This window comes from Impatiens glandulifera, chromosome 1 (genome assembly GCF_907164915.1).
Source record: "Impatiens glandulifera chromosome 1, dImpGla2.1, whole genome shotgun sequence".
Taxonomy (NCBI): Eukaryota; Viridiplantae; Streptophyta; class Magnoliopsida; order Ericales; family Balsaminaceae; genus Impatiens; species Impatiens glandulifera.
Genome location: NC_061862.1, coordinates 69,554,719 through 69,581,424, shown reverse-complemented (window position 1 = coordinate 69,581,424; position 26,706 = coordinate 69,554,719). Strand labels below are relative to the sequence as shown.

The window sequence follows — 26,706 nt, the reverse complement described above, 5'->3', positions numbered from 1 at the left end:
CCATGATCTTCATTTTAACTTAAATCATATCTTGATTTTAACTTAAGACGGTTTAAATCGGTTTAAGTGAGTATTGAACTCGTATGATTTGATTTCTTAATAACAACTCTGGTCACTTACCTACCTTAGTGGGTTAGGTAACGCCATAATTTTATTTCATTAGTCGGCACAAGTTACCTTGTCGATCATGAAGATTTTCGTCTTTGGTTGAAGGGCCCGGTGTACCTTTGATCCGTTGAGCGAGAGCCATTTCACACGAGACTCCTGGATCACTATGGCCGACTTTCGTCTCTGTTCGACCAGTCGATCTCACAGTCAGACATATCTATACCATTACGCTCACGACTCACGAGCTAAATCTTAGCTTGAGCCTACCTTCATACACTTCCATTACTTTTTAGGAGTTTTATTTTTATTAATAAAGAATTAAGTAAAGGTTAGAATATTAAATTGAATTCCTATTAAATTTAAAATTATAATAATAAAAGTAGAAGAAACCTTTTTTTATATATAAAAAGTGAATAAAAAAAGAAAGGGATAAATTTTTTATTTAAGATCTTGTTATTTTTAGGTTTTTAAATAACTTTCATAAAATTCATTTTCCAATCAATCACTTCCACCAATCACATTACTCATTTCATTAACCAAAATATTAAAATACATTTTATTTAAAATTATTATTTTTTATTTTATTTATATAAATCAATATCATTTAAGTCTTTTTATTAAAAACAATCATCACTCCCTCAAAATTATCAATAAATATTATTTTTTTCCTTTTCTAAGTTATTTAAATAACCCCAATTCTTCGAAGTTTTTTTTTTTTTTTAGGAAATATATGATAGAAATTAAGTTTGAAATGATAATTTTTTAACAAATGAATGAAATAAATTAATGAGAGATTCTAAAAAGGCCAAAGTATTCATTTTCTTCTGTAAATCCTATTTGTTTGTCTGCATTCAAAATCCCACTGATTTTGTGTGTTGTTTGTTATCTATTGCTCCATTTCTTTCTTCCCTCTCTCCGCCACATCTTCAATTTCTTCAACTTGAATTCTTCTCTCGCAAGACCCAAAAGTCTTCTTCTTCTTCTTCGAAACCCCATTCATTCTGCGCCGGCTTCGATCTATCATCGATTCATCATCCTCATGCCCAAGTCCAGTATTATTAGACTACACGCTTCCAACGGCAGCAGCGCTCTTCAGCAAACCGGCAATGATTTCTCCTCCCACAGCTTTATTAGTACTGCTCCCACTGGATTCCAATCAACTCTCAATCGTCTGGTTCGTTTTTTCAATTCTTCTATCGGGGATTTTTTTGATTATTCATCCATCCATCAATCAATCAATCAACTGAGTTTTTGTTTTGGTATTTGGTCTTATCAGAGCAAATGGGTTGTGGTTATATTCTTCACATTGGTCATCATCATCAGACACGATGCAGAAGCTTTGTGGGCAACAATGGGGTCAGTCTTAAATTCATGGCTATCCACAAAACTCAAGCGTATTCTCAATCAAGAAAGACCATTTTCCAATTCCAGATCTGACCCTGGAATGCCTTCTTCACATTCCCAATCCATCTTCTTCATTCAAATCTTTGCTGTTATCTCATGTATGTACATCCATCCATCCATCCATTCCTTCTATCTGTTTCTCAATTTCATTTATATATCTTTGTTTTCTATTCACTCGATGATGACAGTGACAGAATATTATGGCCTAAATATAGTCACCATCATTCTTTCTGCATTTACCTTGGCGTTTGGCTCATATCTGGTAACCATCCAACCCTTTGAACTCTCTTTTAATGAATTCTGATCATTTCAATTCATTCATTCATACCCATTGTCTGCATTCAATGCGCAGTCGTGGCTACGAATTTATCAGCAATTTCACACCATTAGCCAAGTGGCGGTTGGAGCTATGATAGGTACTGTTTTCGCAGTTCTGTGGTTTTGGTTATGGGACGCGGTTATGCTCAATGCTTTCGAAGATCATTTATGGGTTCGAATATTGGTGTTCTTGACGACTGTTGGAATGTGTTTAGGTTTTGTTGGGTATATAATTCGGTATTGGTTTATGTATGATATTGAACCATTTGTATGATATATTCAATTCAAAGCAGCTCAAAAGAAAGATCAAAAACATAACTTAATACATATATATGTGTTCATATTTTGCTCCTGGATGGACAAATCAATCCAATCCATCTCTAAAAAAAGCATCAAATCTTTGGGTTCATGATTGTGGTGCACCCCTTAGAATAAACCAGGGTCATTTCCTTTCTTCCCCCTACCTTCGAAGATCTTACGAATCAGATAGAGTTTTCGTGACTGCTGCCTGATAATATTTGCAGTTGAAGTGCTCTGGCTAAGGACAACATCATACCCGTCTCTAAAAGAATCCATTCCTTCGGTTAAGAGCTGCCAAAACATCGCCCCAGCTGCTGGTCCTCCGCGTTTGGCAGACAAGTATACCTTAAAGTATACACTAGAGAATAACTGGTCTCTCTGATAAGTACTATAACCGGGCTTCTTCCATGATTTCCCAAATTCAGCGAGCAAAATTGGCTTCCCGAGAATGTATTGAGCATCGTAGATGTGGCTGTCGATCCATTTGTTCATGAACGATAATTTATACTGATCGTTTGAACCCAATAACCTGTTTCATATAAATATTTTTTTATCATAATTCTGAAACAACCCAAATCAGATCGAACAAGACATTAGATTATATGTTACCATTCATCTGGATAGGAATGGAGAGTCACGAAATCGATGTCGGGGATTCGATTATTGGCCAAGAAATCAGTTCCGACATTGATTCCAGATGGGTTTACGGTGTTCTTCTTCTGGGGAGTTGAGTATCCATAGAAACCTTCTAAACCAGCTTCAAGCAAATGATTCCTATCAATGGATTTCACATATGAAGCCATCTCCATTAACCATGCCTACATCATTCATTCATTCATTCTACATTTAATCACACCATTACTTCTTGAAAGCTTAATTAATCTATGATAAAAAAAACAAAAACAAAAACAAAAACCTGGATTGTTCTTCCAGAAGGATCTGATGGGCATCTGGGTTCATTCATAAGTTCCCATGCCATAATTGTTGGGTCATTTTTATACATCACTCCAGTTACAGTATTATACCTATTCAGAATTCTCTGCCAAAAGAAAGAACACAGTGAGGCGGATTTAGAGAAAGAAGAGAGTTTTGTGAAGAAATTACCCTAATATGATTCTTGAAATAGCTTCTAACAACAGGGTTTCTGAAGAAATCATCTTCAGATTGAAGATATTGCCCTTGATTCCTTGCCCAATTTACATACTGTTTCTTCCCTCCAAAACTGTCATAATTGTTAACCAAACTCAATATAAGCTTAATTCCATACCTTCTAGCCTCAGCAATGACGAAATCCAGTCCCTACAAATCAAATCTATAAATCAGTTCATAAATCAAAAACAGAAATGGGTTAAAAAAACAGAGAAAAAGAGAGAGAAGAGAAAGAGACCCTGAAAGATTGCTCACTGTAGGAGCCAGGAGAATATTGAAGAGACCTGTAACCGCCGTCATTGAAAGCCCAAGTTCTAGCAACGGTTAAGCCATGGGTAGAAGCTTCTCGAAAAACGGAGGAAACTTTAGATTTCTGAGATGGGTCGGAAGCCATATACATGAGCCAGTAAGCATTGAAGCCATTGGCGTAGTAAGGGCTACCATTGAGCATCAAATGAATACCGTTTCTTCTCACGAAGCTATCGATGGCTTCGATTTGAAGAATGTGATATTGTTGATGGGTGATGAGAGCAAGAAAGAGAAAGCATACCCAATTCTTCATTACTGATAAGGAAAGAAGGATGAAGATGAAGATCTCTCTGTTTGTAAAAAACAGAAGAAATAAGGAGGAATAAGAAGAGTGTTTGTGGGCCATTTTAGACATTGCCCATTGTCTCGATTTAAATAAAAACTGGAAAATTAACTTTGAAAACAATAAACGGTAATAATATTTCTTTTATATCATCTAAATTTTATTGTTTCTTAATATTATTATTAGGTTGAATTGTCATTTTTTGTTTGTATACTTATCTACTTATATTAAAATATACAAAAATAAGTTTATTTTTGTCTTAATAGTTCAAATAGAGTTAACTTATTTATTATCTAACCTTTATAAATAAATAAAAATATCAATGTCATTTATTTAACTATCCAAATTTTAGCGAATTGAGAGTTTTAATTTCCGATTCTTTAAAATTCGATAATTAAATTAGTGACATTTATCATTTATTTATTTATAAACATCACGTATATAATATGTTAACGGTTTTCGTTAAGACAAAATCTAGTTTGGTATAACTGTAACAATAATGAGGCTCAAATTATAAGATTGAAAGAAGATGTCTGAAATCTCAATTGGCTCTCAATCAGTGTCGGACCTGAGATTTCGAGGCCTGAGTCGAGCACAAAACTTGGTGCCCTCAAAACTTAAAATTTTGATTAACCAGCATTCTATGAATCTATGATTAACGATAATGTTGCACTTCCGCTATGCAATAATGCAATATACAGTTTGTGAATCCACCATTCTACCAGACAAGTTCTCAACAACAAAAAATAATCAAGTAAATCGAACCAAAATCTCACCGAAATCGGAGGAAAAACTCTAATGGGCAGTGGCACAGTGCCGAGAAATAAGGCTGGAATGAGCGAAAAAGGCCTAAGAGCCCATGAATTAAGCTGGAGAATCGAAATCGGGGAAGGAGACGACCGAGTTTTCTGCTCTAATTCCGACAAGTTGGAGGATCGACGACGGGCTTGGGGTTTGGGGGAAGTGTTTCCTTTTCTTTTTTCAGAATGCTTGTTCTTATTTTTTTTCCATTGATTTTGTTGATAAATGGGAATCGAGTAAGATAGTGTTTTTTTTGGATACAAATTAAGTTAGGGCTTATCATTGATAGGTTATCAATTATTATTTATGGGCTTTTTAAAAATAAATCCATGAACATATCATTATAATTTATTTATTTTTTGAAGATTTTAGTGCCCCAAAAACATTTGAGTCTGAGGCAATTGTCTCACTTATTACACGGCAGGTCTGGGGGCCTGCTCCCAGACCTGCTCTCAATAGGGAGCTCTAATTTAATAATTTGGTCATTATTATTATTTAGAGCCGGCAATTTTGGAACCGAACCGGAAAAAAAAATAGATTATGGTCATGTATTTTTTTTGTTTATGTCAAAATCAGGTTGATCTGTTTAATCTTATTAATAAACCTATCAAAATTGGATCAACCTGAAATGACCCAGTGAGTTTTGTGTTATTTTTTTTCTATTTAACTTTATTTTGGTTTTGTGTTGATGACATTTTAATTTGAAATAAAGATATTTTAATTAATTATATCGGGTTTTGTTCGAGTTAAGTTAGACAAATCAGATCAGGTTCGGTCAATCACAAATAAAAAGGTTAGGATCAAGTTAAAAATTTATTACTAAACATTTTATATTCAGGTTATTATCGTTTAATTCGTTAACCCATTATTTCGAACTTGCCAACTTTAAACACTCAAATTGTCACCCATATTATTATTATTATTATTATTATTATTATTATTATTATTGTTGTTGTTGGGTGAGGTAATATTATTTTTATACAAATATTATTTTTTAAATAATATTAAAAAAAAAACTAATAATTAAAATTTAATCGTTATAACTCCAATTATATAATAAAGCTAAAAAGAGGTAATAAAGAAAAAGTGTAGGAAACGCGCCGGCATTCACGCCAGTTAATAAGGTAAACTAGCAGTCCATTAGGACGCGTTTGGATATGACTTTTGAGAATTGTACATTAAAAAGAGATTCATTCATTATTTCAACAAAAACAATCATAACCCTTTTGAAAGTGTAATATAGGTAAAGGAAAAGCAGTCAAATTAGAGACTTTGATCTTTGGTTTTTTTTTAAATATTGTTTGATTGAAGAATAATTTATTTGGATGTTTTTAAATAAATTATTAAAATGTATTTTTGTATTTAAAATTAAAATTTAATAAAAGTTAAATCATAATATTTTGATATTTTAATTATTAAATTAAGTAATTTAATAATAAAAACAATAATAATTTGATATGTAAGTTTTTTTATAAAAAAAAATAAAAGAAATCAAAACCTTTCAAACTAACTCTCCTCGATATTTCATACTAGTTCTATGTTTTTGAGTTTAAACTGAGTTAGTTAGGGGTATCATATTAGTTCTATTTTAATTTTAATTTAAAAATTTTCAAATGTGGAAACTTGCTGTTTAGAAGGTTTATGATGTATAACTTAGTCTAATCATACATTTATTGCATTTATTTGACTAAGATCCAATAATCATACCTTTATTGTTGAATTAAATGATGCTAAATTAATAATGAATGTAATGTAACAATGGTTCAACTAAGTTAACAAATTTTAAATATTTAATTTAAAGATATTTTTATGGATATTTTTTTAATTTTGGATCATTGGTAGGTATTTTTTATTATTTTGAATATATATATATATATATATATATATATATATATATATATATATATATATAAATAGCTGTTAATTTATAAAACTTTGTTTTTTTCATTGCTTATCATCCTTAATGATAACTAGCAAAATTTTCGTGCGATTCACGCGAATAAAAATAAAATAAATTAAAAAATTATAATAATATCTATTAAATGTTTAAAATTATTAATAAATCACGAATAATATATTAAAATAAAAAATATAACGCTCTCCTTCCAAATTTTATTCAATTCGGTAAAAAACTTATTTTCTCACATATTTTTTTCCGAATGAATCTTTTATCTCGTGACTTTACATTTTGTCAATCAAACATTTGATTCATATTTGTTAAACCACTTTCAAATGATGTCGGTCTATTATCTTTCGGCAAACCACATCTCAATCACATTTGGTAAAAGGTTGTACTTATTTTGTTAGGTTGCAAGTTCAAAACATACAAATAATATTTTTAATTTAATTTTTAATTGTTTTAAGTTTATGGGTGGGTCAACCCACAATCCGACCCAAGTATCCATTTACTCTCACATATATATTCATATTAATCACAGTTCTCGACCCGGCAATCCGGACACTTTAAAAATTAAGCATCATTATATATATGGATTAGTTAGTTAAAAATTTGAACTTTTATTGTTAAAATGTCTCGCGTTCATCAAATTGGGTGTTGAATCTTAAATATAAAATGTTGTTAGCCTAGTTGGTTAAAGGGTTGTATTTATTTTGTTAGGTTGCAAATTCAAAACATACGAATAGTATTTTTAATTTTATTTTTAAACCGTTTTAAGTTTATGGGCGGGTCAATCCACAATCCGATCCAAGTATCCATTTACTCTCACATATATATCCAAATTAACCACAGCTCTCGATCAGGCAATCCGAACACTTTAAAAATTAAGCATCATTATATATATATATACTATATTTACTTAGACTATTTGATAAATATATTTTAAATACAGGTTGATTGGTTTGTTAAATTTATTATACTTTATCATTTATTGTTGTGAAACTGTAATGAATTTTAAAAATTACTTTAAAAATATGTATGATGTTTGGTTTTAATTTTTGTATTTTTATTATACTATTTAACATTTATATTTTTATTAATTATTTTAATTTTATAGATATTATTTATAATCAAATTTTTTTTATTAAAATGAACTATAATCAATTTCTTTTATATATTTAAGAACACTGGGCCAAGTTTGTTTTCACCCAGAGATACTTACTCTGACGGCAAAGTTATATTATTTCAGGCATGCCGACATTCCTGCTGTTGAAGTAACTAATCTTAAATATGAAAATTGATTGAACGATAAAAAATTGCATATAAGATCCCATCTAATAATTAATAACTTCTTTCATTAAATTATTCATATTACTTAAAGTATCAAAGTATATTTATTTTATTTTAAAATAGAACTGTTATATAAAATAAATATTGGTTTAAAAAAAACAATATATAGATATTGTCAGGCAAATGCCATCCACAATATGATGCCACGTGGGTGGGCATGTATAAAAAATGAATGATAAGTGTTTATTTAGCCATTCCTATTTACATTCATATGTTCCAGAATGAACAAAATGGTCACGTGGGATGTCCTGCCAAACCATATTATATAATTTTATGATTTATTTGAAAATCAGATGAGCACTTAAATAATTCACATTCTCAGAACCTGAAAGAGCACGAAAAATGACAAATCAGTAGAGCAATGAAGAGTACTGAAATCTTGTTAGGGAACATTGTCCCCTCATCTGTCATCATCATATATCATACTCATATACCAACTAACAAATTTATAAAAATATACAACACAAAACAATTTATTCAAATTCATATAATAAACACATTTACACAACCATCTCAAATAGATTTAAATCTAATCAATGTATTACAAAACGTCGTTTCTAAAGAGTGCTCACGATCCCTAAGGATACACCATGATGCCCAGAAGCTACATAATACAACACTATTTATCTCATCCTTTTAGGCAATTGAACTCGCGTAAATTTTAGGGCTTTTCTCAATGGATTAGATAACAAGATCAAAGAACTAACTTGGTGTTGCTATTTACTATTGGTTTTTGCTAATCTTTCAAGTAGTTATGGTTTCTGCATTAACCCATAACTCAATCGCAAAGGAGAGATCTGATTGTTACCTTTTATGCTTAAACAAAAAATTTACCGTCTATAGTGCTTTGATTTGACCACCATAGCCATATAGTTTTAGAAGCCCTTCATCTTGTCTCCAATTCTCTTTTACCTTCACCTCAATCTGTTCAAACAAACAAACCATGGAATGGATTACTACTAGATTTCCCTCCAACATAAGACTCTTAACTAAGTAAATCCATAAATAAACCCTCAAAGCATTTTACCTTAGGGTAGGTTTGAATGTGTATAATTTGGAATTTTATAAGAATTTGGGATTAAATTACAGTTCAATTATTATGTTTGGAAAAATCACAGAATTGTAATTAAATTGAAATTTAATAAATCATGTACGAAATTGTATTTTTAATTCCTTATTTTAAGTCATCAAGTTCAAACAAACAAACAAAGGATTCGAAATTTGACCCTAACCAAACATAGTCTTAAACTATTCTGTTTTGGTATAAGCCCTTTAACTATATGAAAAATTAATTCTTTTGAAATATGATTTTTGGGAAATGAGGTTTTCTTTTCCTTTTAAGTTAAATAGGTGTTAGAGATGACGAAAATAAGTGAAAGGATTCAGTTTTGAGAAATAGTCATGAGTAGCTAAAAGATTGAAAAAAAAAAATCTCATTAAAGATTGGAATTTAGAGAACCTGTTATAAAAAAGTTAATATTTCAAGTGCAGATTTCAAAATTGGCAAAGACTATGAAAGCTACAATTGTAAGTTTAGGCTTTCCGGAACAACAATTCTATACCTCCAAGAACACCTTCTTCTGCAAAAAATCCTCAATATCAAGACGAGCAGCTGTTGCCAACAATTTCAAGGCCTTCCCCTCCTACAAGGACTCTCAAGATTAAAAGAAAAAGATATGCATCTTATCTTTAAAAAGAACAATGTCTGTATACCCATTTGGAAACACTTCTGGAGTTGGAGCTGGATTTGGGTCTCAACGAGAAAATGTCAATAAATTTATAAACATGTGTTTAATTAAATTATGCTCTAAAACTATGTCTCATATAAATCAATATTCAATTAGACAAAAAAAGTATTTTCAAGGAAATTTATTGACTTTTTCTCGTTCAAACTCATGCTCAACTCTAGGAAGTGAGTCCAAATGGGCCTAATATTATGGCCTTCCTTGTTTATGAGGGGGTCAGGCAATTCACCTTCCCAATGACGATGATCTTTTGTGTGTTTTTCTCCACAAGTATTTCAACTTGGATGAAATCCTTTGCAGCTGGTCTACTTTTGTAGTTTATTACATTGACCTGTTGGACAATTCAAACTTTACATTATCATTCTTACAGATTTTGGTGAAATGGAAATGAAAAGAGGATAAGAAAATTACCTGGCATGCATATGGGACTTCATTCTTGTATTGCATGAATATCTTTTCTCTAACGATTTCAGCTACAAAAAACCGTTCTGGATGCTCGCTTGTGATATCCTGTGAGTATTTTCTAAGTGCATGGGTATTTTCATCCCAATTATAAAAGTTTATATGCAAATTTGCCTTTTTTTCTAATGTAAATACCCTCACATATCATATTTACTAAAATGCTAGAAATCAAGATAGTGTCTCTTCAAATTGACAGTGTGACAGGATAGTTAATTTTACTTGAACTAATTTTTAATATAGTTCAACTGATGGAAATTTGTCATTTCTGATTAGAAAGATTTAAAACAAGAAAATCTGACTACCTTTGGATAATAAGCAGGCCCAAGAGGTAACTTTGACAATATCCAATCCTTGACATCATCTACCCCTTGACCATATTTGGCACTCACTGGTATAACCTCATCAACACCTGTAAATTTCTCATACCACTGCAAGGAATGAAAACTTTTGGAGTAAAATGAACGATCTTTCAAGACATAAATTAGACATAAATTATAAGCTTCTGAAAAGCACTTAAGATATATGACGATCATTAATAAAATGACACTTCGGATCTGTAACGGGCCCTTTCAATTTCCTAGTACATAGAACAGTTCAGAAGAAATATGGATGTTGGGTTCCAGGAATGATGAGAAAAGAGAAAAATAATACTAGTAATATTATTAAATTGACCTCGGCCTTGTTTGATGCAGGTTATTTGAGATTATCTTCAAATTAACCCACTATCTAATCAATTATATTACCCATTATTCACATCATTCATATAATCAACTACAATACCTTGTATTATATATTTATACCCATAATGTCTTTTTACTCAAATAACTTGATTACCTCCATCAAACAAGGTTACATAGAAATAACTCTAGATCAAAGCCCTATAGTATAAGCATTCAGTAATAAATCTGGATGAAATCCTCACCTGAAGCCTTTGTGCAATTTCACCAGGTTTAATCTTGTCCTTCTTATTCAGTACCAGCAATGTTGGCACTTTATATTTGAGGTCTCCGACGCCCTCTTCTAAGATGTCATCAATCTAAAAGTAAAAGTTAAATCATCATTTAGTGATTTCTACTTATTATTTATTTCCACGATTAAGTCCTGACTTTTGGAAGGGACCTTTTCTGGCACTCTACATGCATCAACAACAACCACGACACAGTCTGCATTGATAGCAGCACTGCGGACATTCTTCATCATCATAGAATCCAACATGTGCATCTTCTTCTCGATTACACCAGGTGTGTCATAAAGTATCATCTGTGTGAAGAATCCACCCGAAATAAAGGTAAAACATGTATACAAACAAAAAGATATCCAATACTCATGAGTACTTATGTTTGATTTAAGAGAAATTTGTTGACTTGATTGGAGAATGACAAGAATTATGACCAAAATGTATCTATTATGCATTCAAACTACTATGGTCTTGAGTTAACTATAATCATGTAACCTAACTTCACGGATGCCATTATCAATTCGATATCACTCCTCACTTTCGTCGTGAATTCCAATCTCCTACTTTCCATTCTATACATTATTGAATTCCGATTTGAATAGAGCTCTTACGAGCTTGCTTCTCATTATGCTAGTATATTATGTTTCTGTTGAAACATTTTGTTCAGGTTAAAGGTTTCTTCTTGCATAGACAAGGACCAAGTTGTTCAGAATTAGATTGATGCGAAAAGTCAAAATAAGAAGAGGAAAAGACATCAAACCTGGTGATCTTGGCCAGAGCATATACCAAGAATTCGATGTCTTGTAGTTTGAGGCTTATCTGTAACAATTGAGAGCTTCTGCCCTATCATTTGGTTCGACAATGTGCTTTTCCCAACATTAGGCTTACCGAGAACAGCCACAAATCCTGAATTAAAGTAGACAAGACTTGAAGTTCATTTTAAAAGAGAATGAGAATTGACAAGTGGAACTGCTTCAGTTTAATTTTCGAGAAATGAGAAACAAACAAACAAACCGCTTTTGTGGTTAGGGTCCGGAATAGAATTCAGCTCTTCCATCTCATAATCATCAAGCAAAGCTATATTCCTGTCCGGCTTTACACTCAACGACAAATATCCAGAATAGGATGTCTCCTGGTTCTCTGTGCCGTCAGTCAAATCGTTAGCTCCAGCAGCGAGAATTTCAAATTGATCGTCCTTATCGTGTTCTTCTAGTTCCAGTACGGAAACTCCAACTCCTTCGGAAAATCTTTCACCAGAAAGAGGTCTTCTACTGCTTCCATTTGTGGTATTGCGAGCGAGAGAAGCGGCTGTCCGGAAGTTGAAAGGCAAATGAGCATAGCCAGGCGGTGAACACCTGAGATAACGCTGGTCTCCCGTCGACGACGGAATGTTTCCGGCGAAACAATGACACCGTGGGATAAAGTGGGACTGTAATGGAAGGTAACGGAGGCAAAACTCCATTCTTCTTTTCTTCTCCGGCGTTGGGTTTAGTGTACTCTATAAATAACGGCCGCTTATCTACTCGAAAATCTTTTCCAGTTCCTTTTTATGAAGGAAGACCCTAAACTTTCTCAAAATGAACAAATACTCTCTTAAACATAGGTCAAAAATAACTTTGGACCTTGCTTTATTTCATATTTAATTTAAATAAAGTAATATTCCATTGTTATTTTTATTTGTTACATTTCTAACTAAACATATTTGTCTTAATTCCTCCAAAAAGTTATTTATAATTTTCAAAAGAATTGATGATTAAAAGTTTCATATAATTAGTCTACAATTTGTAATTAACTTCGAGTAAAGATCTAGCAATAAATTTTGTAGAGCCAAAAATGATCAGGATTGTAATTGTATGTACCCCAAAGAATTCAAACCTCGTGACGATGATTGTGCTCGTTGATGATAACAATCATGCACCACCTATGTCTGTTTTTGAGGGCACCCATCTTTTTCAAGAGACTTCGTGACATGTTAAGTCACCCATCTTTTTCAAAAGACTTCGTGACATGTTAAATCCCGGTAAGATTTTTCGCTTTACATCAAATTAAATCACATACTTGTACGGGCCTCGTCAAATCTTTTGAGTTTCATTCTTGCAAACTTACTCCAAGGAGTTTACAAGCTAATTCTGATTGTTCCATTCCATGTATGATACTCAATATATGTTAAGTGGGAGTGAAGTGATTGTATGCCTAAGGCTTCCTCCTATACGGATCAACTTGATCTTTGTTTGTAAGTGTATAATTTAATATTTTCAATCATATTATTTAAAATATTCTTATTTTTATTATAAATATATTTTTTTTATAAATAAATATCTTAATTAAAATATTTAATACTAACTTTTAGCCTTTATTATTTATATATATCTTAACTAAGTATAAATCTACAAATATTTAAATCATCCTATTCAAATAACTTAAATAAAACAAAATATAACCTAGTAATGTTGGTAGTTAAAATTCAAGATTCAATCTCAATAATAACTACTTCCATTTTTTTAATTCGTGAAAGTCAAGGGGAAAGCATGTAGACTGCTACTATTGAATCAATTGTTTTTTCATAGCTGCGCATGAATCTTATTTTTTACCCGTGACAAGCTATTGGTCCTAAATCTCTAACAGCGAAAAGTCGAAAACCCTCAAGTTAGAATATCCTTTTGACTGTAACGGGTGCGCCATAGAAGCTCAAGTCGAACCCCATACCAAGACTCCTAGCACATAAAGCGAATGTTTATAACTACTACTTATATGTAGAATGCACTTTTAAAAGATTCAATCATCTTAGCAGACATTTTCTAATAATACATAGTGTAATCCTGCAAGCAGCAAGCATCCAGTTGTTAAGTTGTGATCTTAGTAAAGGTAATAAGCCCTTTCTTGTATAATCTTGAAACTATATTCTATCAAATATACTCATATGTAACACAAGAAAATACCAATTCAATTATGTATATCATCACCTAATTCGGCAATGCCAGCTGAAGGGAAATTTAATTTATTCGTTGACGCACTTTTACACTAAGAATGTTATTATCAAAACCTAGTATATGGTTGGTTTTTCATTTATTTTTACTTTTTTTTCAGTAAAGATGAGCTATATGGTGTGTGTATTACTTTGTTGCAGGATGTTGATCTGCATCAACTGATGACTGGTTACTAGAAGAAGACAATCCATTGTTTCTTGAAGAAGAAGATAGATAAGACCATCCTAAAACACCAGTACCAATTACGACAGTAGCAGTCGCGAATGACCCCCAAATCCATCGATGTCTTCTTTTCCTTCTTTGCCTAAGACGTCTTGCTATCTCTGCATCATCAAATTAAAAAAAATCCATGTTTGAATTTTGTAACGACAATATCAAACAAAGACTGAAATTCAACATCATTTTGTTAGATTCTCATATGATATGCAAGGCCAATAATATCACAGTTATTTCTATCAGTTAATTAGTCCAAATCAACTTATGCTTTTCATGCAAACTAAATCTAGCTTAAAATTCAATTTTAGTCATGTAGATCGTGACCCGAAATTTACATTTGTATGATCTAGAAAATAAATAGTTTGATTATGATCCATAACAAAATCTCTATACTAAATGAAGCAACAAAAATCACATTGTATCCTCTATCAAGATACTGAAAAAAAACATATACCAGAAGAAGAAAAAACACTTTCAGTTTGAAGTTTGGTGATTTTCTAATGGAATCCTGATTGTAAGACAGATTGTGACAAAATAATAAAATACCAATTTCCAAATAGATTAATATATCTGTCTCAGCCACAACTTCATTTGTCAAATGAAAGTTGTGATCTCACTAAACTAGATTTTTTTTGACAAACAAAGAAGAGATAATCTAGGTACAACTACAATTTAGGAGAATTCTCATTTCAATTAAGATAGAGTCAAAATTTTCTAAGACCTTGTTCAATCTGTGGGTTATTTGAATTTAATAGCAAATAACCCACTTTCCCATCATCAGTTCCCTCATCCATCACATATTATTCACAATCATCAATCAAAATACATTTGTTCTTATACCCTAATGTATTTTTCCCCAAATAACCCGATTTTCAATAAACTTACACCGAGCAAGGTTATTTTGAAATAACCTACTACTTATCCAAATAACCCAAGATTGAACAAGGCCATAGGTTCTTGAACATGAAAATGGACTATTTGCTAACCTTTACATTAAATGGGCAGCTTAAAAAGGTCAACTGAACATGAACATGATCTATTATAATACGGTGTACCAAGATGAATCATGTAAATGAGACTAAACAGCATAAGAAAGTAGAGGAAATCTTACCCACGGCTTCCTGGTTCCTCTGAGACATCTCATGATTTACACTCTCATAATAACGCAATTTGTCCCACAATCTCGCAATCTCAAAATTCTTCAACTCCATTTGAGCTTTTGTCTCATTCTCAACCTCGGCCTTAGCAGTAGCCCGACCAATAGAATTTGACACAAGTCGAACAACATATAGTTGTTGACAGAGGTCTTCTGCAGGATCAACACCCAATTGCTCTTGGTCTGCCTGGGAAGCCAAAGGATCAACTGGAAGAAACAGACCCGCACAAGATAACTGTTGCTGCAGTTTTTTCCACTGAATTCGCATATTTTCTGTGGCTTCTTCAGCTTGTTTTCTTTTTTCAGTTTCCATAAGTAAACTTGACCTGATATCCCGCAGTTCAGATTCAATGTCTAGTTGAGATGATAACTGTTGTCCACTACCCTCAGAAGCTAATTCTAAAAACAAACAAAGAGCAAGAGAACATAATATATAAGGAGCAAAATTAGCAAGAATAATATGACGGGTACAAAAATCTAGGGATAGAGATGAGAAACCAAGAGTATTTGAAAGAGGAACTAGACTTCTCCATAATTCATTATCTTGTTAACTAACACAAACCTAACCATCCCCATCATCATCTGGTGGACTATTTGGCTCAAATGAATCAGAATCCTAAAGTGCTCGATCCCCACAGTCCCCACCCTAGTTGAGGCTCTCTCAGGTTCCCCTGTTTTCTCTGTCGGGCCTATCATCGACCTTATCGAGTAGCTGAGAATGAATTAGACTATCGGCTACCTTTGTTTTCATTATTTTCTTGATGCTCATTAAATATTTTAATTCTCATTTTAAATTTACTTGACTTATTTTGTTCGTTGTCTCAATGTCGTCTATAAATGACCCTTCATTCAAAAAAATCCTGATAGAACTCTTCTTAAATTGAATCGTCTGAAATGTTTTTTTGTGAAGTAGTTGAAATTATCCCAGGACCCGAATTTCTTGTTTCAAAGGGCATGTCTATTAAATTTGATCAACCATTAACAAGTAATCCTAATGTGGATGAATTTGGTCAAGGGGATGCAGAAACAGCAAGTATTATTAATTAGCTAATGACAGAATTATCTATTCATCATAAACTATATAGCTCTAATATTTAGGCCATATCTCTACTTTTGATTAGCCACTTGAAACCCTTAATCTCTGTCTAATTCTGTGAATAAAACTTTCATTTGATTATGGACAAGGGGAAAAGTGCAATGGAGTTAAAGACAGCTTATAACTAGCAGCAGCAAAAATATAGAATGTATAGTATTAGACAACAACTCTTACCATCCCAAGCATCGTAGAATTCGGCTGCTGGTGTAGTAAGACTCAGAGTCGAGTCGACCTCAATGCCCTTTTCTCCAACATTCATCCTAGAACTCGTTGGTTCTTTGGAGTCTTCAGAACCATCAACCTCGATTTTATGTTCTGAATGAAGAACTGGAGCAGATTCCAGCAAAACATTTTCCATGGGTAAATGATTTTCTGAAGAGGAAGAAAGATTCTGTATTCTCAAGACATCCCATGAATTCTCCAAAGAACAATTGGCAGTTAAATTATCCTTCTTTGTAGGACTACTAGGCAAAGAAACAGATGAGATCACATCTTTGGCATGATCACCAACATCCCTTTCTTCACTTCCCATGCCCTGATCTTCCTTCTCTCCTTCTACTTTCCTAATCGAGACATCATCCACCGATAGAGACTTAACCAGGCGCGGGCCGCGTCTCTTGTGATTGATAATATACGGTGACGGAGGAAAGGAAGATGAAGGGGTGTCAGGAACTGGCGTAGGGACTGGGGTGGCGTAGAGAGCAGGGGTTATCTGAGCCCAATGATGCTTCTTATCTATAGTAGAAGAAGAAGCAGAAGTTACTGTGTTTGTTGGTGTTGGTGATGGAGTTGGTGTGCTAGATCTTCTTCTCCCCATCTTAGGGTTAGGAGGTGGAAGCCCTATATCAAGAGTCTTATCAGGAACAGCGTTTCTCCTCTCCATTCTGAAGTCACTGACAGATTTCATGGATTTTGAAGTTGCGGGATCAATCAACCTATCCAAAGCTATTGCTGTAAATGTCGGCATGATTCTTCTGCATGGTCAGATTGAAACAATTTTAAGGATCCAGTCATAATAAGAGAAGATAGTTGAACAGTAAAATCTCTTAGATATACATGTAGAGACCTTCGTCACAACATCTCGATGACGATAAATCAGATCTTAGAGATCTAAATCGTCTTCTAATGAATCAGAAGTAGATACAGATATCGAAAAGGAGTACGCACCTTTGAAATCGATCTCTGTAATCAGGAGAGGATCGAGGTATGAATAATGAAGAAGAAGAAGAAGGTGCCTGTGAGAAGAGACGTCATTTGTTATATGAGTGACTTCGTCTTCTCCATGATCCTTGGAAGAGGGGCAACCCCAAGCCAACCCTTGATGGTATTTCCATGTCCGCCTCTTCTTCTCACCATTTCCTTTCCTGTGGCAATCCTTTTCTCAGTGGGGTCAAAGTATCAAAACATACCCTTTTGCGCACCTCAAGATTTTATTTTATTTTAATATTGCCCTTTATAACTTTTAAAAATCTTTTTTTCTATCTCACCACTATATTTATAAATAATTATGAGTTACAAGTCCCATAGACATATTTTATAATAATATAAATTTTTTATTTTTATTTTATAAAATTTTATATATATTAAAAATGATGAGAATTATTTGAACACAACAATAAAAACATAACAATAACAAGAAGAAAACTAAATAAATAACTAAAAAATAAAAAACGTTACTCAATAGATTATCGACCTCGTAAGTTCTCGAGAAGAACAATTAACTCTTCGACAGACTCTAGCGACTTTCCGAAATGAATATAAAAAAACATCACAATAATAAAATGAATGATACGCATCAACGACTACGATCAATAAAAATTTGACGATTTCTCTCCAACCAGATAGCCCACCAAAAAATAGTTAGGATGGTAACCCAATTATGTAGGTCTCCCATATTAGTCGCATCAATCCAAAATTCAAATACTAGTCGACAATGCAAAAATAAGTGAGTTGTCGATTCAACATCCTCGTGTTACATATGACTAATCATAATACAACTTTTTTCATGCATATATCATCCGTAAGAATTCCACAGTGAATAACGCTTAATCCAAAGAACGAGATCTTAGATGGAATCTTCGACTCTCAAAGTTTATCTCAGTAAAAATTATATGAACTCATCTTAGTGAACAACTTGTAACAATGTCCTACATGGAAACTATCTATGTCTTGTCAACACGTCTTGTTCAGACGGAGACACTTGTTTGCGTCCTACCAAAAGTAAAACCCTATTATAATACGAATTATTTATAATGTTTAATCTCCTTTCATATATAATTCGGCTAGCGAAACCATTAGATCGAAAAATAATATGAAATTTTAATATATTAAAACTATATAAAAAATATAATTATATTTCTTTGTTATTGTCATTTATAATTCTAATTAGAAAATTAAAATATTAAAATACATTTACTCTCTTTATGTTAAATTAAATTTAATGAATATTTGATAATTAATTATAAAAATCTTATATTTACCTATTTTCTAATAAATAATTTAAAACAAAAAACTAAGATCAAACAAGCTCCAATTTTATTTATTTATTTTCTTTTACTAAAAGAAAAATAAAATTTTCTCATCACAAGCATCAGTCCTAATCTTTCACAACTAACACCTAATGAAATTTTATCATCACAAGCATGTGACTAATTTTTAATTTAGTCACAATCTTTCACAACTTACACCTAAAAGAAAAATGAAAATTTCTCACCACAAGTATGTGACCAATTTTTAAATTTAGTCACAATCTTTCACAACTTACACCTAAGAGAAAAAAAAAATACATATAATTTTTCGGTTAGACGAAGAGTCAAATATATAATTTTGAACCCAATTTATAATTGACATAGTTCTTGTTGTAATTGGACTTTCTTTTCCTTCTCATTAAAAGTGTTTTCCTCTTACTGTATTTTATTAAATCTTTTTTATGATTTTAAAACGGCAATTTACATACCTAGTTAGAATAAAATATGTCAAGTTATTGATTATGCTATTTGATAACAAGAAACATAAAATTAAATCTATCATGTCTAACAACTATTATATTATAACTCTCTATTAAATTCAAAACGATAAAATAAACTAATGATATTTTTAAATATAGTAACACAAATAACTAAATGTTTTGTGTAACATTTTTTTGCGCTCTCCTCTTCAATTCTCTAAGTAAACAAAATTTAGGCATTCAATTTTTTTAACATAATTTTTTTTTTGAGATATTAAAAGTCATAAGTTATCAAGTTCATGTTTTTATTTGTTAAGAGTCTGTCACTTAATTTAAATTTTAAATATAAATTACGAAAAGAAAAAGACTCCGAATAAATGTTCCCATTTTTTTATTTTAGGAAACCTGGGACCTTGACTTTTACTCACTTATTTTGAAATCATTTAATTATATTCCGAACTCAAAAGTCAAACACTTTTTCTCCTTTGTCAAGCTTTCTAAAAAAAGCGATATGAGAATATATTCTTTTATTTAAGCTTATTTCTTGTGCATTAGTTCCCCATCGTAGATGGTTTAGTCACGTCCGATGCCACGAAATGATTTAGAATGCATGTCTTTCTTCGTTTATGGTTCGTTATTCTGGTGTCCTAGGCGTAAAGGAACCACACCAATCCATCCCAAACTTGGTGGTTAAACTCTACTACGATGACGATAATGTAGGTAGTGGCATACCTACTAGGGGGGCCTTGGGGGCCCGGGCCTCCCCCAACTTAATTTTTTTTTAATATAATAATTGGACTCCACCTTTTCCTCTCTGTCGTATGGCCCATCTCTGATCTCTCATTCTCTCTATTTCCTCGTCTCTTTTTCTCCCTACCCTAATTCCTATCCATCTGATCTCTCATTCTCTCCAATCTCTATTCCTCATTCCTCTAGGCTCCAGCGAACAACAATCTCCCTTTCTTCTCCAGGAACTAGCGACAGCAGACAAGAAGTCCAACATCATTTCATTTTATTTCCACCATCATTTCAGTTCAAGCCTTCAAGCTTCCCTTTCAAGCTTCCCTACAGTTTACGCTTATTACGGTTTTTTCCATTGTCGACTTGTTATTTGTGCATTTTTATTTCAACTTATTGCTTACCATTGCAATTTGATTATTGAATGATTGATTATATGGTCTGAAATTAGATTTTATTTTTGAGTTTGTTGAAATCTGGTCTGAACTATATTTTCTTATAATTTTGATTATTATATAGATTTTGGATTGTAATTTGTAAGTAATTTTAGATAGTTTTTCCAAACCAATAGGCAATAGATAATTTTTGGTGAGGCTCATGTGCAACAAATAAATGTATTTGCTAGATTTTATTTAGGAGCCTAAGGTTGTGAAACATATTTATTTTTAGTTATTTATTTTATGTGGGATATGGAATAATGGAGAGATTTTATAAACGATTTTATACTTCTACATCACATGACCAACTTGAGTCTTCTCAATCAATTAATGAGCCTACTAATGAGTCTAATGTTACGTGCTGAATTAAATTTGGATGATATTATTAGTGAACTGTGATTAAGGAAACAAATTGAGCAATTTGATATTGCTATTCGAGATCAAGCTCGAAGAGAATATATACTTCGAGGGCCTTGTCAATTAAATGGTCATTTGTATCTGAAAACATCTTTTGGTAATCATGAAAAGAGCTTCAAGAAAATTGGTATCCAAAATATACATGGTTAGAATATAGCATATCAAAAGATGCAATATTTTGTTTTTTGTGTTATCTTTTCAAGCCTTTAAATAGAGAAAACGTAGATGATACCTTTATTGGAGTTTTTTCTGCAATGAAGATCGTGAAGACTGATTTGCGTAATCGAATGGGAGACGAATGAATGAATGATAGTTTAGTTGTATATGTTGATAAAGATATTTTCTCAACAATTGAAAATGAGCCAATATTGCAATATTTTCAATAAATGGAATCTTGTAGAATAAATTTGTCTTCTTTTGTACCGACTCATGGACAAGAATAATTTAATAATTGTGCTTGTTAGTATTTTTATGTAATTAACGAGTAACATTTTAATTAAAAAATGCATTTATTTGATCGTCAAAAAAATGCTACGCTACTATGTATTTGCCGCCCCAAGAAAATATTTTTGGGTCCGCCACTGACTGTAGGTAGGTCCGTTAGGTTTAGTAAATGACTTAGACTACTTAGTTTGTCTACATGTGCACCATAATTGTCAATTTAAATGATCTTTATACATTAAATATATGAGTTTAAATTTGTCCATATCTTGTAATTAAAACTAGGGGTAAACATTGGACAGATTAATTCAAATTATCTATATAAATTGGATTGAGATCGAATAGTACAAATTAATTATAACATTAAAATTTTATTAATATTTTTTATAATTAAATTAATTAAATAGTCAAATAAATCGAAAATTAAGTTAATTTGTATTTAATACGGACCATTTGTTCACCCATAATTAAAACTTGTGATCCTCAACTATTTTTGATATTTTAATATTTATAAAGAAAATAATATAGGAAAATGAATTAAGATAAATTATGTGTGAAAAACAAAAGTTAATATATTTTATAGTTATTTTTGTGGGCCTTTAATTTCTTTGCATTTTGATAGGTTCGAAGAGGCTAATCTATTAGGGTTGTTAAAGTGACCATATGTTCCATTTTCGTTAAAAACACTTATACTGAAGTGGGCATGGAGTATTAAATTTCTTAATAAATAAATAATTATAAAAAACCTACAAGTAAAAAATGACAAGTAGATGTAATTTCAAACATTTTTATAGAAGAGTAATAGTGAAATAAACAAACCAAATTCCCATCCTTTTTATCAATAATTAATATTGATTACATATCTCTAAATTCCTTCAATTCTCTCTTAACATAATTATGATTCCTTTTTTCCTCACAAATTTAAAAACAAAAACTAATTAAACTAAATTAAAAAAATTCAATCGAAAACAATATTCAAGAAATTTCCAATAAGATTTGAACCTTAAAATGATAAAAAATGAATATCATGATCACTAGTAAATTGATGGCTTATCAGATTTGGCATCCCAAACACCTCCTTCCTTGAGATACTGCAAGTACCTTGCAAACTCCGGCTTGGCCGTCGCCTTCTTCCTCCGCCGGGGATCCAACAGACTCAATATAGGATGAACCTTCCCCGCCGCCTTTTTCGCCGCCGCCGTCGGTTTGGCCGGAGAATTAACAGTCGGCTTAGTCGGAGAATTAACAAAATTGGAATCCGACCCTACTTTTCGGGATGCAGATGTGAGAAATTTGACCGGCAAGCTTGTGACCCTTCTCAACTTGGCATTGAACATATCGCCACCGCCGAGTGAAGACGGCTGGTAGTGGTGGTGGTGGTGGTCGATTCCTCCGTCGCCGGCGCCGCCCAATCTTTCATATCTTCTGGTGCTGAAAGCTCTAAACATGGTCTCTTGAATAGTTTTGATTGAAGAGAAATAGATAGATAGATAGATAGTGTGTGTGTTCATAATTTAAATTAGTCTATATATAGAAAGAGGTTGAATTAAGTAAGACTTGGCGGCTAGCTATGTTAGGTGACTAGATGACTTATTTAGAGCACAAATAAAAGAATTTTTTTAATAAAATAATCTTAATATTTGATATTTTAAAAATATTATAAATAAATAAATATTTTTAAATTAATGATTTAATAAAATAAATAAAAAGTGGGGTTATCTGAATTTAATTAATTGAAATAAACCCATATCAAAACAAAACTCAAGTCAAGATAAGAAGCTTCAATGTTTCTTCCCTTTTGGTATTTTAGTGATAATATTATCATCATGTGTTTTTCATTTAGAGATGTTTTCTTGCTATAAAGTATAATTAATATTTAAATAAAAATCCAATGTTGACTAAGAAAAGAGGAATAGTCTAGTACTAATTAAGCAACATATTTATTTGGGTTAAGTAAATTTTAATTATATCCTATATACTGTACTCCATATCTAAAGTCTAAACACTCATTTCACTACTCATCTAAATTAAAAAAAAAAAAATTATTAGTTTACTTTGGTGATTTATGTTTTTTCTTGACATGGAAATGAAGTATCATTTATAACATAGAAGGAAGTTTTGAATCAATTTAATAATATCAAATGATTTTCTATCATTTTTATAAATATTAATATAAAGATAAAAATACGACTTTATAAGTTCGATAATTAATATCAAAATCATTCGCTTTTCCAAGACAATCATATTTCTTGCATTATAAATCATTTCATAGAAATAGTTAAAACAAAAATAAAAACTTATGCAAGTGAATTCAATTGGTTATTAACACTCTTCAAAACATTAAAAAATTATTGGTCTCAACAATTTCTACTACAAAAATAAAATAAAATTGATGAAGCTTCATGACTAGTTAATAAGAAACTTTATTAGCAAAAGAAATGTAGAGGTGGAAACAAAATGAGGTCGGAAAATATTTTTTTTTATTATTTATAAGAGTGATATATATTGAATTTGAGAAAATATAATAGTTCACCAACAAATAGATCGTGTATGTGATAAATAAAATAACACAATAAGACTTAAATATTTTAGTCGCATAAATGTCGTCACCCAAAATTTTGCGTTTCCCTTTCATTTTATCAATTGAGTTATCTTGATTCAGTTCAATTGTCGAGAATTATATTCGGCAACAACTCGCTCAAATTCACAAAATAAAATAAAACTATGGTAAGTGCGAAATAGACCATGAGTTGAGTTATCTCTTAGCTCAAGCTATTTTGAAACCTTTATTGATTTCTAGACATTTAAGAATATTTATTATGATCGATCTCGCAATTCAGTAGTTGTTCAACTTTGACTTTTGAGATTTTGAATAGTTAATTAATAGTCAAAAAAATATGATAACATCATTGAGACGTAGTTCTTCCAACATTTTTATTGTCAGTTTTAAAACTTTTATTTCAGCAATTGTGACATCAACATCCTAAACAAATTTAGTCTTTCTTGTAACAATTTTTCCACTTGGTAGACAAAACACTCGTCACTCTAAGAATCCACCAAAATAGTTTAGAGCAAGATAAATAGAAGATAACACTTCTAGACAAGCTTAAGAACTCAATGTAATTATTAATCACTGAATTTTATTTCACGATTACAAAAAACTTATAAATAGGCAAGACTAGGAAGTTGGAACAACTCCTCCAAAAACAAATACATAAACTTTAATACTATATAATTAAATACTAGATAATTAAATACACGACTAATCTCTAATAAATAACTATTTGAATACTTCTAGCTATTTCCCAATTCCAACATCATTCTCCCCCGGTTGGAGAAGATTTAACCTCAAATCTTGAACATGTTCGTCGTCAATGTATGGTGAAAGATCAAAAATATTGAACGTGGTTGAGACATCATAGTTTCCTGGTAACTCCACCTTGTAAACATTATCACCAATCTTCTTCAAAATTTAAAAAGGACCATCAGCTCTAAGTTGTAATTTTCCATGCCGATCTCGAGGAAAATGCTCATTTCTTAAGTGAATCCAGACCTAAGTCTCATTCATTGAAAACATAACGCTTTCTATACTTGTTCGCCACCCTTTGATACTTCTCATTCTGCTTGATAATTTCTTATCGAACTTTCTCATTCAATTGCTTGATATACTTAGCAAGATCTTCTTCATCCTTGCTTATATGATGAGTAATAGGTATTGGAGCTAGATCCATGGGAGTGATGAGATTCTTATCATAAACAACCTCGAATAGACTCGATTCGGTAGTTTAACTCGATTATCGATTGTAAGCAAACTCTGCTTGAGCTAAAATCTCATCCCATTGGCAATGATTCTTTCCAATCAAACTTCTCAAAAGGTTTCTCAAGCTCCGATTCACAACCTCGACCTGTCCATCACTTTGTAGATGGTGAGAAGAACTAAATTGAAGTTTAGTTTCAAGTTTTTTCCAAAGCGTTCGTCAGAAATGACTCACGAATTTTGAATCCCGAATAAGAGGTTGTGGTCTTTGAATGCCATGAAGCCTCACAATCTATTTGAAATAAAGAATAGTCATGTGAGTGACATCCAATGTTTTGATGCAAGGAATAAAGTCTGTCGTTTTTTAAAACCGATTAACAACCACCATAATCGAATCTTTGTTTCTTTGAGTGCATGGCAGGACAACAACAAAGTCCATACTCACATCTTCCCATGGACATAATGGTATCAGTAAAGGAGTGTACAAACCCTTATTTTGCCCATGACTTTTAGCAACATTACACACTCTACACCTCTCAACGTACTTCTTGACATCTCGATCCATATGTGGCCAATAAAAATTTTCTTGTACGAGTGTAAGAGTCTTTTCTCTTCCAAAGTGTCCCGTAAAACCTCCATTATGTGCTCCATCAATAATTGTTAGCCTTAATGAACAATCTAGAATACATAATAATGCACCTTTAAAGAAATAATCATCATCAATCAAGAAAAACTTGAATTGAGCTTTTGAATATTCCTCCCAAATTCTGCTGAAGTACAAATCATCCTTGTAGAGATCTTTTATCACCTCAAATCTAAGCACTTGCAATCGCAACATAAACAACAAAGAATGTCGTCGACTAAGAGCATATGCCACTCGATTTAGCACACCAGACTTGTGCTTGATCATAAAATTGAATGTTTGTAGAAACTCGACCCATTTTCCATGTCGTGGGTTCAACTTTTGTTGTGAGTTCAAGTGCTTCAAAGCTTCATGATCCGAGAAGAGAATAAACTCATTGTATAGTAGATAATGTTGCCAATGATCCAAGGTGCGAACAAGGGCAAAGAACTCCTTGTCGTATGTAGAATAATTGCGTCGAGAGTTATTCATCATCTCACTAAAGAAAGCAATGAGTATGCCTTCTTGGCTAAGAATTCCTCCGATCTCCACATTGGAAACATCACAATATACTTCAAATACCCTTCTGAAATCTGGAAGTTGCAAAATTGGAGCTTCCGTAATTTTTTTTTGAGAAGTTCAAAACTTTTTAATGCTTCCTCCGTCCACTTGAAACTTCCACCTTTCAAACATTCAGTTATTGGAGCAATGAGAGTGCTAATTTTTTTGATAAACCTGCGATAAAATGAAGCCAAGCCACGAAAACTCCGAATATCATGAATAGTCTTAGGGATTGGTCAACTTAAAA

General features: G+C 31.9%; 5 protein-coding genes across 5 annotated transcripts; 1 reads left to right on the top strand and 4 right to left on the bottom strand.

Moving 5' to 3' along the window:
• The first annotated feature begins 993 nt into the window (after window positions 1-993).
• Window positions 994-2,158, top strand: LOC124918831 (lipid phosphate phosphatase epsilon 2, chloroplastic-like). Its single transcript, XM_047458890.1, has 4 exons — window positions 994-1,282; window positions 1,385-1,610; window positions 1,701-1,774; window positions 1,865-2,158. Exons 1-4 carry the CDS (start codon window positions 1,148-1,150, stop codon window positions 2,102-2,104), a joined length of 675 nt encoding a protein of 224 aa, XP_047314846.1. The 5' UTR covers window positions 994-1,147; the 3' UTR covers window positions 2,105-2,158.
• On the bottom strand, window positions 2,125-3,884 carry LOC124918830 (mannan endo-1,4-beta-mannosidase 7). The gene is made up of 5 exons (XM_047458889.1): window positions 3,518-3,884; window positions 3,235-3,429; window positions 3,047-3,169; window positions 2,740-2,948; window positions 2,125-2,659 (listed from the first exon to the last, which is right to left on the bottom strand). Exons 1-5 carry the CDS (start codon window positions 3,839-3,841, stop codon window positions 2,257-2,259), a joined length of 1,254 nt encoding a protein of 417 aa, XP_047314845.1. The 5' UTR covers window positions 3,842-3,884; the 3' UTR covers window positions 2,125-2,256.
• Window positions 3,885-8,379: 4,495 nt separating this feature from the next.
• Window positions 8,380-12,598, bottom strand: LOC124918829 (GTPase ERA-like, chloroplastic). The gene is made up of 9 exons (XM_047458888.1): window positions 12,099-12,598; window positions 11,845-11,990; window positions 11,246-11,386; window positions 11,049-11,162; window positions 10,429-10,554; window positions 10,076-10,174; window positions 9,894-9,995; window positions 9,482-9,562; window positions 8,380-8,843 (listed from the first exon to the last, which is right to left on the bottom strand). The coding sequence occupies exons 1-9, from the start codon at window positions 12,544-12,546 to the stop codon at window positions 8,757-8,759; spliced, it is 1,344 nt and encodes a 447-aa protein (XP_047314844.1). The 5' UTR covers window positions 12,547-12,598; the 3' UTR covers window positions 8,380-8,756.
• Window positions 12,599-14,007: 1,409 nt separating this feature from the next.
• Window positions 14,008-17,910, bottom strand: LOC124918828. The gene is made up of 4 exons (XM_047458887.1): window positions 17,707-17,910; window positions 16,714-17,513; window positions 15,399-15,842; window positions 14,008-14,394 (listed from the first exon to the last, which is right to left on the bottom strand). Exons 2-4 carry the CDS (start codon window positions 17,504-17,506, stop codon window positions 14,198-14,200), a joined length of 1,434 nt encoding a protein of 477 aa, XP_047314843.1. The 5' UTR covers window positions 17,507-17,513; window positions 17,707-17,910; the 3' UTR covers window positions 14,008-14,197.
• Window positions 17,911-22,313: 4,403 nt separating this feature from the next.
• LOC124922332 lies at window positions 22,314-23,006 on the bottom strand. The gene has a single exon (XM_047463065.1). It carries the CDS (start codon window positions 22,965-22,967, stop codon window positions 22,554-22,556), a length of 414 nt encoding a protein of 137 aa, XP_047319021.1. The 5' UTR covers window positions 22,968-23,006; the 3' UTR covers window positions 22,314-22,553.
• Window positions 23,007-26,706: the final 3,700 nt, after the last annotated feature.

What these genes read in the sequence shown, in the direction of transcription:
- LOC124918831 (XM_047458890.1), top strand. Translation starts at nt 1,148, where the DNA reads ATGCCCAAGTCCAGTATTATTAGACTACACGCTTCCAACGGCAGCAGC. An exon ending in AATCAACTCTCAATCGTCTG is followed by an intron (nt 1,283 to 1,384) that starts GTTCGTTTTTTC and finishes TGGTCTTATCAG; the next exon opens with AGCAAATGGGTTGTGGTTAT. An exon ending in TGGCGTTTGGCTCATATCTG is followed by an intron (nt 1,775 to 1,864) that starts GTAACCATCCAA and finishes TTCAATGCGCAG; the next exon opens with TCGTGGCTACGAATTTATCA.
- LOC124918828 (XM_047458887.1), bottom strand. Translation starts at nt 17,506, where the DNA reads ATGCCGACATTTACAGCAATAGCTTTGGATAGGTTGATTGATCCCGCA. An exon ending in ATTCTACGATGCTTGGGATG is followed by an intron (nt 15,843 to 16,713) that starts GTAAGAGTTGTT and finishes GTTTGTTTTTAG; the next exon opens with AATTAGCTTCTGAGGGTAGT. An exon ending in GAGGAACCAGGAAGCCGTGG is followed by an intron (nt 14,395 to 15,398) that starts GTAAGATTTCCT and finishes TTGATGATGCAG; the next exon opens with AGATAGCAAGACGTCTTAGG.
- LOC124922332 (XM_047463065.1), bottom strand. Translation starts at nt 22,967, where the DNA reads ATGTTTAGAGCTTTCAGCACCAGAAGATATGAAAGATTGGGCGGCGCC.
- LOC124918829 (XM_047458888.1), bottom strand. Translation starts at nt 12,546, where the DNA reads ATGGAGTTTTGCCTCCGTTACCTTCCATTACAGTCCCACTTTATCCCA. An exon ending in GGACCCTAACCACAAAAGCG is followed by an intron (nt 11,991 to 12,098) that starts GTTTGTTTGTTT and finishes ACTTTAATTCAG; the next exon opens with GATTTGTGGCTGTTCTCGGT. An exon ending in CATGTAGAGTGCCAGAAAAG is followed by an intron (nt 11,163 to 11,245) that starts GTCCCTTCCAAA and finishes TTTTACTTTTAG; the next exon opens with ATTGATGACATCTTAGAAGA.
- LOC124918830 (XM_047458889.1), bottom strand. Translation starts at nt 3,841, where the DNA reads ATGAAGAATTGGGTATGCTTTCTCTTTCTTGCTCTCATCACCCATCAA. An exon ending in ACAGTGAGCAATCTTTCAGG is followed by an intron (nt 3,430 to 3,517) that starts GTCTCTTTCTCT and finishes TTTGATTTGTAG; the next exon opens with GGACTGGATTTCGTCATTGC. An exon ending in CATTCCTATCCAGATGAATG is followed by an intron (nt 2,660 to 2,739) that starts GTAACATATAAT and finishes TATATGAAACAG; the next exon opens with GTTATTGGGTTCAAACGATC.